This window comes from Zingiber officinale, chromosome 5A (genome assembly GCF_018446385.1).
Source record: "Zingiber officinale cultivar Zhangliang chromosome 5A, Zo_v1.1, whole genome shotgun sequence".
NCBI lineage: Eukaryota > Viridiplantae > Streptophyta > Magnoliopsida > Zingiberales > Zingiberaceae > Zingiber > Zingiber officinale.
Window position 1 is genome coordinate 127,214,947 of NC_055994.1, and position 12,016 is coordinate 127,226,962.

Consider the following 12,016-nt stretch of genomic DNA (forward strand, 5'->3'; position numbering starts at 1 on the left):
ACGGCAGATCGACCATAATATGGAGGTATACGTCGATGACATACTCATCAAATCGCTCCGAGCGACTGACTTATGTGCAGATATCGACGAAACTTGCCCTACGTTAAGAGAATATGGGATAATACTAAATCCGAGCAAGTGTCTGCTCGGCGTAAAGAGTGGTCGCTTCCTAGGCTACATTGTCATCGAGCGGGGCATTGAAGCCAACCCCAGCAAGGTCAATGCTTTGCAGAACATGCCTCCGCCTCAGAATTTGAAAGAAGCTCAGAGGATGACCGGTCGGATCACGACATTGTCCCGGTTCATATCCAAGTTATCTGATCGAAGCATGCCATTTTTCAAGATTCTATATTGAGCCACAAAATTCCAATGGGACGCAGAGTGCAAACGAGCGCTAGAGGAGCTGAAGGCGTATTTGAGCTCACTACCTGTGTTAGCCAAGCCAGTCGAGGGTGAGCCGCTCTGGATATATTTGTCGTCCAACGAACATGCCATTGGATCGACTTTAGTCAGGTAGAACAACCAAGATCAGCAACCTGTATATTTTCTGAGTCATATATTGAAGGATGCTGAATCTCGCTACACTGGTCTCGAAAAGTTGGTCTATGCACTGGTACTCGCCGCACGGAGGCTTCACCCATACTTCCTAGCGCACTCGTTAATAATGATGACTAACAGCGCTCTGGGAGAGTCCTCCTCAATCCAGAAGCATTTGGACGACTAATCAAGTGGACGACCGAACTTAGCGAGTTCGACATCCAATATCAACCCCACGCGGCGATCAAGGCTCAAGCCTTGGCAGATTTTGTTATAGAAGTCCAGAGTAACGAGTCACCAGTGACGTGGAAAATATATGTGGATGGCTTGTCCACTCGGCAGGGCAGCTGGATCGACTTAATCCTCATCTCACCTCGGGAGGACCAGATGCAGTTGTCCATCCGGCTTGACTACCGGGCTACTAACAACAAAACAGAGTATGAAGCACTGATAGCTAGCCTATAAGCATCTCGGCACGTGGGAGCAGATAAGTCCTCATTCACTCGGATTCCCAACTCGCCGCCCAACAACTATCCGAGGCCTTTGAAATAAGTAGATCATGGTTAAGGCTCTATGTAGAGGCTTTTGAAAAGCTGAAGGTCAACTTCCAAGAAGTGGTTATACAAAAGATCCCCCGATCGGAGAACCAAGCGACGGATGAGCTAGCAAAGCTGGGCAGTTCGTTAACACCGATCATCATAGGTCAGCCGATCGAGCAAGTTTCATTAGTGGCCCACATCGACCGTATGTAGGGAATCACCTTCCCGAACGACTGGAGGACGACCCTAACAGAGTTCTTGCATTCAGGAACTGTACCTGCCAATATGGAGGATGCTCGCCTGATAAAAAAGAGGGTCGGTCGGTTCACGCTGATCGACGACCAACTCTATAAGAAAGTCTTTGCTCGACCCCTACTCAAATGCGTTCGACCAGAAGACGTCGATTACATCCTGAAGGAGGTACACCAAGGCTTTGCGGAGGTCATCTGGGTGGCCGCACATTGGCTCGAAAAATACTTCTGGCCGACCCTCCAAGAGGACATTGCTCGGACGATGACAACTTGCCTATCTTACCAGAGGTACCACAACATGCCGCACCGACCAACCGAGGAAATGAAAGCGTCCACGGTATCATGCGCGTTCGACCAATGGGACATGGACATCGTGGGGCCTTTCCCTATGATAACCGGTCAGCGAAAGTTTTTGCTGGTGGCGGTGGACTACTTCTCAAAATGGGTAGAGACCGAGCTGCTTGCAAGAATCACCGAGCGGATGGTTACCAAGTTTATTTGGCAGAACATTATCTGCCAGTTTGGGATCCCGCGCCGACTGGAAGAAAGTGAAGCCGGTTGGCGACGTCGCCAAGATCGAGGCACCATGGGTGGGACTGTTCAAGGTCGTGCGGAAGCTCTGTTCGGGCGCCTACTATTTGGAGGACAAAGAAGGGAGGCAGTTCGAGAGGCCCTGGAGCGCGAACCATCTTCAACCCTACAGGGATGGATGAGAGGTGCGCAAGTGAATCCTGTATTTCGTAGTTGTTGTATGTTCGCCGATTGCATGGCTAAGTTTGAATAAAAAAGCAAAGCCCTCTTTTAAGTGCGTCTCCACCAACGGTCGAGCGGCGACCTTAAATCCTCGTCTCCACCAACGGTCGAGCGACGACCTTAAACCCTCGTCTCCACCAACGGTCGAGCGACGACCTTAAACCCTCGTCTCCACCAACGGTCGAGCGACGACCTTGAACTATCGTCTCCACCAGCCGTCGAGCGGCGACGTTAAACGTGAGTCTCCATCGAACCATTGAGCGGCGACGTTAAACGCGAGTCTCCACTGAACCGTTGAGCGGCGATGTTAAACGAAAGTTTTCACCATACCGTCGAGCGGTGATGCTAAACGCGTGTCTTCACCAACCGTCGAGTGACGACGTTAAACGCGAGTCTCCACCAACGGTTGAGAGACGACCTTAACCTTCATCTCCACCAACGGTCGAGCAATAACCTTAAACCCTCATATCTACCAACGGTCGAGCGACAACCTTAAATCCTCGTCTCCACCAGTGGTCGAGCGACGACCTTAAACATGAGTCTCCGACAAATCGTTGAGCGACAACGTTAAACACGGGTCTACTCTGAATTATCGAGCGACGACGTTAAACTCGAGTTTTCGCCAAATCATCGAGCGACGACGTTAAACGTGAGCCTACTTCGAATCGTCGAGCGGCGACGTTAAATCCGGGGCTTCATCAAATAGCCGAGCAGCAATGATAGACCCGGGTCTACACGGACGGTCGAATGGCTGACTGAGAATAAGAGTTGCCCAAAAGCCCCCGAATGAACGACCCGTTCATTAGAATGTACTAAAATACTTCAAGCTCCGCAACTTGGAAAGAAAGGTGAATCGAGTAGACATGCACATAAGCTACTGCCGATCGGAAAAATTATGAGGTTGCAATACCAGGGAGAGAAGACCAGACAACAAACAGAAAAAAGGGAAGCTTGGCTGAATGACCTGACATGCATTAATACTTGAAAAAGTTTACAAAAGGGGAGATTACAAAAGATTGAGCCCTCAGCCTCACTTTAAGTAATTTAGCACGTCGTCTGGCAGAGCGACGGTCAGCTTGTCCTGGCTTATGACCTTACTAGTCACAACCATCGGCAGGTGGCCCCCTTCGTGAAGCTGACTGATCGCCCCTTCGATCTCCAAGTCGAACAGTTGAAGGGCCCGATCGGTGAACCTGTCGCAAAATGCGTCCAAACGGAGGTAGGTTTGCTTCATGGTTTCAAACCTACTCCCTTCAACATCCTGGTAAATCCTCAACGTCATGCAGGAGCCCTCCAGCTCGTCCTTGGTGACGGCCAGCGCGACATCCTTGGAGGCGATTTGATCATGGAGGGACTTCTCTTCGACCTCCTTGAGCTTCTGGGCAAGGCCCCGGGCCTCCTTGTTCTTCAATTTCAGGTCGTCGATGGCTCGTTGCTTTCTAGCGGTAGTCGATTCGATCTTCTTGTCGAAGGTGGTGACTTGCTTGTTGAGTCGAGCCAGCATCACCTCCTAATCTGCGGATTTTTTCTGCTCTGCCTTCAGCTTATTGAGTTAGAGATCGATGCCCCTTGGGAGGAGGAGGCGCCGCTCGAGACTTTGAGTTTCTTGAACTCGTCGCCTAAAAACGTGAGCTTGTGACACATAACCAGGTGTTAGTTAGAGCCCTAGAAGCCAATCATTTGATGATTGTATTATAGACTTGTTGTATCATATTCTTATATAAATAAAGATATTTGTTTTTGGTTATTATACTTACTTGTATTGGTGTCAAATAAACTATGTATAATAGTGTCCTTGAGTAGACGATTCTCACCTATATCAATCGGTTAGTTGAACCGATAGTGAGATGATATAGGGAATACTACTCTTAATCATTCCTAGTCGAGTATTAACATTCAGGGACAATGTTAATGCAATAAGACTAGCATGTAGGTCAACTCGATGACTTGATCTCACAAGTCATGGATATAGAGATATCAAGTTGACACATGGGTATGCATTGGAGAATGTATACTGAATGACCCGCCATGAGAAAGTATCATGGATCGTTATATGAGTGTCATATACTTTCTCATGTGGCTATTAGTATGACTACTAGTCCTTAGACCTGAAGTCACCATGGATCCCTACATAAGGAGTTATGTACTTTGGTTCGTCAAACGTCACCCATAACTGGGTGGACTATAAAGGCGATTACTAGGTATGTAATGAATTATGACGAGGGATGTGAGTGATGTAGATGGGATCTATCCCTCCTATATAACGGGAGCGACATCAATATTCTTGATAGAGTGAGACCACGAAGTGCATGACCATGCTCAAATGAGTCAATATGAGATATTGAGCTCATTTGATTTAGTGAGTCTACTTGGAGATCAAGATTTAGATTGATTAGAGGATGACACAGTCTATATCTCACATTGATCAATTTAGATGTCTTGGATAGAAGGACACTTGTCATATATTGTGAGGAGTCACAACTATTAATCACAAGGTGATGTTGGATCTCAACATTCTTGTAACTTGGGTAGTAATGATGTGTTGCTAGATACCGCTCATTACTTATGTTCCTAAATGGGTTTAGGGGCATTGCCAACGTTACGAGAACCTATAGGGTCACACACTAAGGACAATTAGATGGAGATTAGGTTTATATGATGAACCAAGAGGATTAGATTCATTTGATGAATCAAATTGGATTAAGAGTAATCCTAATTGGGCTAATTGAGTTGGACTCAAGTTGATTCATGTGTTCAATGAGTCTAATTTAGATTATGACTCATTGAATCAATTTAATTAAATGAATTAGATTCATTATATTAAATTGGCTTGAATTAAATAGTTGGATTAGATCAACCATGAGAGAGATTAAGTCAGGTTTGACTTGACTTGAGAGGAAGATGAAGAGTCAAGTTTGACTTGACTTTATGCCACATCATTTGTGACTTGGCATTAAGTGGCCAATGATGAGATGCCACATCATCATGTTTAGCACATGTGTGTGCCACCTCATGGAGGTTACAAATCTCTTTAATGGCCACACTTAATGCAAAAATGGGGGTTACACTTTGTGAAAGTGGCCGGCCACTTTTGTGGTGAATGTGAATTCATTTTTCCATTCAAGGCAATTCACATCTTCTTCTTCTCAAGCTCTCTCCTCAAGCTCTCCCTCTCCTCCTATCTTGGCCGAACACCCTAGGTGCTAGCACACCTTGTTTGGTCCTTCTCCATCTAGTGTGTTCGTGTGGATACGTGTAGAGGATTGTCTACGTTGACAATCTTGAGATCCGGCAAGCCGTTGGACTAGCGGGATAGCGAAGGGCATCGCATCGAGGGTAATACTCTTATCTAGTGTAGATCTAGAGTTTGTAAACTCGTACTCGTATTTTATTTTATTTTTTCTTTGCAAGGATCCGGTGGCTGGGGCTTTCGGGGTTTCTGCGACGTGAAAACGCGATTTTTGCGGCCCGAAAAACCCAACACCAGGCTCTCCATCCAATACTACGAGTAAAAGGGAAAAGGTTACAACTGAACGGAGGTAAGACATGAGTTTACATTAAAGAACTTACTCCGGTGGTCATTTGGGTATGACTATTAGCCAGGGCGCCTGGGGTAGCATCGTCGCACGAGCTCGTGCATCCTCCTAGACTTCGACGAGCGACCCCCAGATGAGGATCTAATGCTCGGGGGTCCGGGACTAGGTGCTCGGCTTGCTGTAGTCCTTCGTTGGCAGATGGAGGATCGCCGTAACAGATCATCGGTCGCTCAGGCCTGAGTGGGATGAGGCCTCCTGACCGGAAGCTAGTGAGATGACGGACCGTTTGACCGCTAGAGGTTTCGATGGTGGCGGCATGAAGGCCACGGGCGATGCGGCCGCAACCCCTCGTGGTAGCTCGGCTAGGGAGGGCGTTCGATCAGACGATGATGCCTCCACAGTTGTTGGGAGTGGAGTCGGAGTCGAAGTTTCGACCCTCTCGACCAATTGCGCGCCTGAGGTAGCGGAAAGCGAATACGGCTCCTCTCGGCGCCTCTTACGCTTGGTCAGTGGCACGTCGGAGGAGGCCGAAGGGTTCTTCGATAGGAATGATGGGGCGGCGATCCGTCTGAGGCTGTGAGCTCGGGGTGATCGCTCTTCTCGGCGCATGGCTGGTTGCGCCTTCACCCACCTCCACGGGCGCCTCCTCGCTCAGCCCGATCGGATCTTCGTGGGAGCCGACCGATTGCAGACCTCAGCTCGCCAGTTCTTCGGTAGTTGTCGCCTCGATCGCGCTATCCGAGAGCTTCGCCTTGCTGACCATCCGTGCTCACATCATAACTTCGACTGCAGGAGAAGAAGAAAAATCAGTTAGCATCAAAGGAAAAGGGTAAAGTAGTTGCATACCTAGGCTGGTTGGGAGCCGGGTGCGGATCAAACTGAGGCCAAAAATGTAGAGGACACCCTTAAGCAGCAGCTTGTGGATGTCGTACTTCTGACTGACCAGCATCGCCGCAACATCCAAGTAGTCCGATCGGCTCTTGTAGCTTTTCAGTGGGGGGTTGAGGTGCCACTTTGAGTTGCCAGCGGGTTGAGAATTCTGGCCGCTCGAGAAGATGAGTGAAAAAGAAATACTCCCTCCAATGTTATTGGAATTTGACATCTTGTCAAAGAACACTAAGCCAACCCTAGACCGGAAAAGGAAGGTCCCCGGCTCAGACAGCTTTGGGTAGTAAAAGTAATGAAAGATTCGAGGGACAAGAGGGATGTCGTGTAGTCGAAACAAGACACCGATGCCGCACAGAAGATGGAAGGAGTTCGACACGAGTTGAGGGAGGGAGATGCGGAAGTATTTACAAACTGCGATAATGAAAGGATGTATAGGGAACAGCAGACCGACGGAGAAATGATCCCTGAATAGACAGATGCATCCGGTCGGCGGGGCATTTGGCCAATCGGACGAGGAAGGCAGAACAATCTCATGGTTAGGTGGAATTTTGAAGGCATTTCTAAGGCCTTCTGCGTCACCCTCGTCAAACCTAGATTCTATGGTGGTATACCAGGGTCCAAGGACAGGGGTCGACGGTTGTGAGGAGCTAGTCAATGCTAAAACAGACGCAAAATGGAGGAAAGGCGATCGAAAAAGATACAAATAGGTCACCAGAAGATCGCTAGAACAGCGGAAAGCAGAAGGCTCGAAAGAAGAGATGACGGGAAGAGAGCTTACTGGGAAAAAGGGAGATGGAGGATTGCCTGAGGATAGAATGCAAGGAATCACCGAAGAGCACAGCGCGCAGGAGCATAGGGGTCGTTGGAAACACAACAACGAGAGCATGAAGAAGGCGGTGACATAGCGAGCTCATATACGCCGAGCTCAACCGACCGGAGTCGTCCTATCTAGGTCGCGAAAACCTAGGTCAAGATCTCGTTGTTGAATTCAAACTGCCAAATGTCGCAATCAATGCCTGTTACATCAAGCATGCGGCGACTGTGAGCGTGACACATGGTGTGCTACCATGGGTCGACAATTAAGGCAGACATGGGAACCTATTCTGCCTTAATGAGAGGGGATTTACACGCTCCCAAGAAATCATGGTGACGTCAACCTAGTTCGTGCTCGCCCGAGACAACCCGAGGAAAAAGTTCTACAAGTGCAAGCCTTTGTCTGCCCGATCGGAGGGAGGGAGTGTGCTTATGACCGAGCGACAATCTTCAAAAGGCCGATCAGCGAGAATCGGGTCTAGCCTGATCGGAGCCCATACAGTGATGAAGGTCGATCGGGAGGGAAACTACGCATACAATGATCCAGTCAGTCGGACTACAACCTCCATCGACTAGACTTGAAGGGGGGTTTGTGATGCGGTGATGATGAGGGGTCCCGCTCCGCTGCCACGGTGAAGGTCAGAGTCAAGACGGTCAAGAAAGGGATGTCCGATCGAGTGGGGCGTATTCTGACCGGTGGTTAAGCACCGACCCACTGTCTCTGACACGGAGTAATCAAACCGACGCTCAAGGGACGCGTAAAAACTGAGCTGAGCGGCTCTTCTGCTTGGTGCGATGGTGGACGACACGGACTGAGGACTTTCAACCGAGCGGCTCTCTCGCTCGGCGCGACAGTGGGCTTCCGGCCGAGTGGTCATCCCGCTCGACCCAACAACGGACGACACTCGGACATGGGACTTTCAGCCGAGCGGTCATCTCGCTCGGTGTGGCGGCAGACGCAAGGATATTAGAATCCTGGCCAAGCAGCCATTCCGTTCGGCCAGGCAACATGCACAGCAGGATATCCTTCGACATCCTTTTAGGAGTTAGTGTCACCGACGGGCGGCATGGTCAAACAGAGGATTGTACGGTAGAAGTTTCCACTGTCACTTTAGAGATATGCTTAACCCGTTAAGTTACTGTGTCAGAGACACTTTACTGAAATGTTTCTTCAGGAAAAGCTTAGGACAGCGTGACCACTTTGAGAAGCGTGCACACACGCTACAGGAGCCCTATATAAAAGGGGATCCAGACTTCGACAGAGGTATGTTTTTCTCGTGATTTCTACTATTGCGCTACAGTTCTCTTTGCTTCTTGCCTTGTCGGAGATTGACTTGAGCGTCAGAGGGTCATCGTCGGAGACCCCTTCCTTGGCTCAGCACTGATGTTGTTTGTGTCGCAGGTGGGAGCGAAGTCCATCGGAAATCAGCAAGAACGTCACATCCCCAGCATCCATCTCTCCGACTTTCGAACAAGATCATTAATAGTCATCCATAATTTATTTTTTTTTCATATTAGCTAAGGATAGATTGACGAAAACGTCGCGATCAAGCGATCAAATTTTACCACCAGAGCAAACTAATTACAAATCAGTCAATATACAATTACAATGACCTTTCAGTGACTTGTCCTTCCAATGCATTCCTTAGAGCCCAAATTAGGTAAATCATCAAATAGACAATCCTTTTAAAAAAAACCATCAAAAGTTCTTACCTAAAACACCTCTTATCCATTATGACAACTACATATACCTACTTAAAAAAAATTATCATTATTATAATATATAAAAGTTACTATGTTCCTGGTATAACATCTAAAAACTATTAAGCAATTGATATAACTATTTTAAAATAATTTTAATTAATTTAAAATAATTTTGATGAAGTTTAAATAATTTTAATTAAATTAATAAAAAATATTTTAATATAATAATATTTAGAGTTCCAAATTTTAAACTACTACCAATAACTACTATAATTATGTAACAATTATCAATAATTGAATTAATTAAAATAATTATAATTAAATATTAAATTCTAAATCTTAAAATATAAATCATAAATTATAAAATCATTTGTAACCGCTACTAGATACTTTTACACGTTATAATAGCTGCTATAATACCATCGAATAAGAGATATTCAATAAAGTTTTTGATTGGACACTTTTAAAATATTTTTTATATAAAAATATCTTTATGATAATTTTCATAATTTAAGGTGCCCTTAAAATTTTTGCCCCAAGTAATTTGGGGGCCTACGTCTACATAATACGTCACGGTGACCTATACCGTCGACGTAAGTTTTGCTTGCATCATGCACAACTCGAGAATCACGTTCTTTGACTTCAAAATATTGCCATGTCGTTGCCTGTCAACAGATGTGGCTGGATGCGGACATCCTCAACGAATGCAATTGTGACTTGATTGAACTTTCAATGCCTCTCTTCCAATCTATTTTGAGTTCAAATTGTCCTGGAAAAGATTCTTTTAAGCTCATCCGTAAACCTGACAGCAAAAAAGAATAAAAAATAAATAAAAATACTGAAGTCAATCAAGTCTTTGAATAAGAATATTTCGGATACTCAGTCAGGACCTTGCTTCATGTCCAACCAACCAATACATTTTAGCTTACCTCACTCCATTGACTTGATCCATCGATTGGTGACATGACCATGACGCAAGATTGATGACGTTGAGCACATTGCGTGTAGCTATCCGGCATATTAGTTCATATAGTTCCCTGCCCTGTTTACTTCTGCAAATGTTCCAATCTGATTTTTTTCTAGTCTTTTTGGTTTCCTCATCCATTCAACAAGAACACTTTCCTCCTTCCCTTCTTAATTTGCTCGACTTCATTCAGTTTTGCTAATTGCCGCTCAAGAATCTATGGATTTCGATACAGCCAGCCAGATGCCGCTCGGGCTCCGACTCTCCCTTGAGAGCAATGAAGCTCCGGTGAGTTCGACTGGTTATGCTTTATAACAGCTTGCTTGTATTGTACTGATTGAAATATGTTTGCAGAGAGAACCGCAAGTTGATTCTTTTGTGCGAGAAAGCTTCCCCAGAAGAGATGCCATGGAAGTAAAGCTGCATGAGATCAGTGAAGAGAACAGGAGGTTGGCTGAGATGGTGACTGACTTGCTTTTGAATCATAGAGGATCCTTTGATTTCTCGAGCAATACCAATCCTAGAGAAAATGAACAAGCCGTCTTGTGGAAAGGGAAGAGGATCGTCTTCTGCAAAGATCCTAGCAGTGAGACATTCAATGAGCTTAGTGGACAGTTCAAGAGCAATCCATCAGATGAAAATCCATGCAAAAGATTGAGAGTGGACACCATGGCCAAGAGCTCCAGGATCTGTGTTCGGAGCAACCCTACTGATTCAAGCATGGTGAGTTCGACATCCCAACAATGATAAATTTCATGTTCAGATACTTGGTAGCATAATTCAAACATAGCTCATCGGTTTATGCTTTGCTACATACCTTTAATTCATTAGGTGGTAAAGGATGGATACCATTGGAGGAAATATGGACAGAAGGTGACTAGAGACAATCCATTCCCCAGAGCTTACTTCAGATGCTCCTTTGCCCCTTCATGTCCTGTTAAGAAGAGGGTATATTTAATTCACAGATGAAACATTAAAAAAGTTCATATATCTGAACAATTACCTTCTTAATGTTTTGTGATGATGTCAATTCATGATTAGGTGCAACCAAGTGCAGAAGACAGATCAATCTTGGTGGCGACATATGAAGGTGAACACAATCACCAACCCCCTTCAAGGGATGATGAACTCTGCAGTAGTCCAAGTACCCAACCATCTCCCACTGGATCCAAATCTTCTGCTACCCAAACGATTGATCTTAACGCCAGTCAACAAGACATGGAAGCTGATAAGATTGATTTGGTTTTGAGAGAAATGCTTGAATTGCCAAACCTGCAGAGGTTGCTAGCTGAGCAGACTGCCGCGTCATTGGCAAAAGATCCAGACTTCACTGCTGCAATTGCCCTTGCAATATCTGAGAAAATGTTTCAACAGCCACCAACTTAAATAGTAATAGGAATCTGGATGAACACAACTTCTCTGGCTACTTGTTGTCTAGATACAGGTGTATCATATACTTATATGCTAATAATCCTCAATATGCCAAAACATCAATCGTTCAATGCCAAACTGCTTTTATAAACTCTCCTTGTTTTGTCTATTTTCTTCAACAGTGGAAGCAACTGCTGAGCTATTTGAATCTTCCATTGCTGGTCCCGGACGGCCATATGTTGTTCTAGCACCTGCAAATTACTTGTCGAGATGTAATCACTTGATAGTGCAATTCATACAGTTTTACAAAGATAAGACTAAGAGCATTTTCAAATATCCTGTAATATGAAAAAAACTATAAAACCAGAGGATTCTCCTATTCTTCACCATCCCAAGTATTATTATTGATCCTTCTAACTCTTTTTAACTCTACTCATCAAATCATTTGTTCTTATTTTTCATTCTGCACCACGAGAAAGCAAGCTTTATTCTGTTGGATTCTTTCAAAAGTATATATTATATTCTCTTAAAGAAAATTTGATAAGAGACATAAATGCAAATCTTGATCTAATGAGCAGAGATAAAAGGATTAATGACAATAAGAAAGAAATCATCTGTTTTACACCTTTTCCTAATGATAGAGAGCATCAGAAGGCTCCT

General features: G+C 45.3%; 1 protein-coding gene and 1 long non-coding RNA gene across 3 annotated transcripts; one reads left to right on the plus strand and one right to left on the minus strand.

Moving 5' to 3' along the window:
• Positions 1-9,502: 9,502 nt before the first annotated feature.
• On the minus strand, positions 9,503-10,093 carry LOC121983224. Its single transcript, XR_006112430.1, has 2 exons — positions 9,951-10,093; positions 9,503-9,823 (listed from the first exon to the last, which is right to left on the minus strand). It is a non-coding gene; the product is annotated as an uncharacterized LOC121983224 (long non-coding RNA).
• Positions 10,088-11,739, plus strand: LOC121983223 (probable WRKY transcription factor 40). Of its 2 annotated transcripts, XR_006112429.1 has the most exons (5): positions 10,088-10,273; positions 10,340-10,708; positions 10,817-10,933; positions 11,027-11,429; positions 11,539-11,739. XR_006112429.1 is itself a non-coding variant. In XM_042536177.1 (4 exons), the coding sequence occupies exons 1-4, from the start codon at positions 10,205-10,207 to the stop codon at positions 11,369-11,371; spliced, it is 900 nt and encodes a 299-aa protein (XP_042392111.1). In that variant the 5' UTR covers positions 10,088-10,204; the 3' UTR covers positions 11,372-11,739. The 2 variants fall into 2 exon arrangements, 1 of the variants encoding a protein (XP_042392111.1); XM_042536177.1 differs by having other exon boundaries at positions 11,027-11,739.
• The last annotated feature ends 277 nt before the right edge of the window (positions 11,740-12,016 follow it).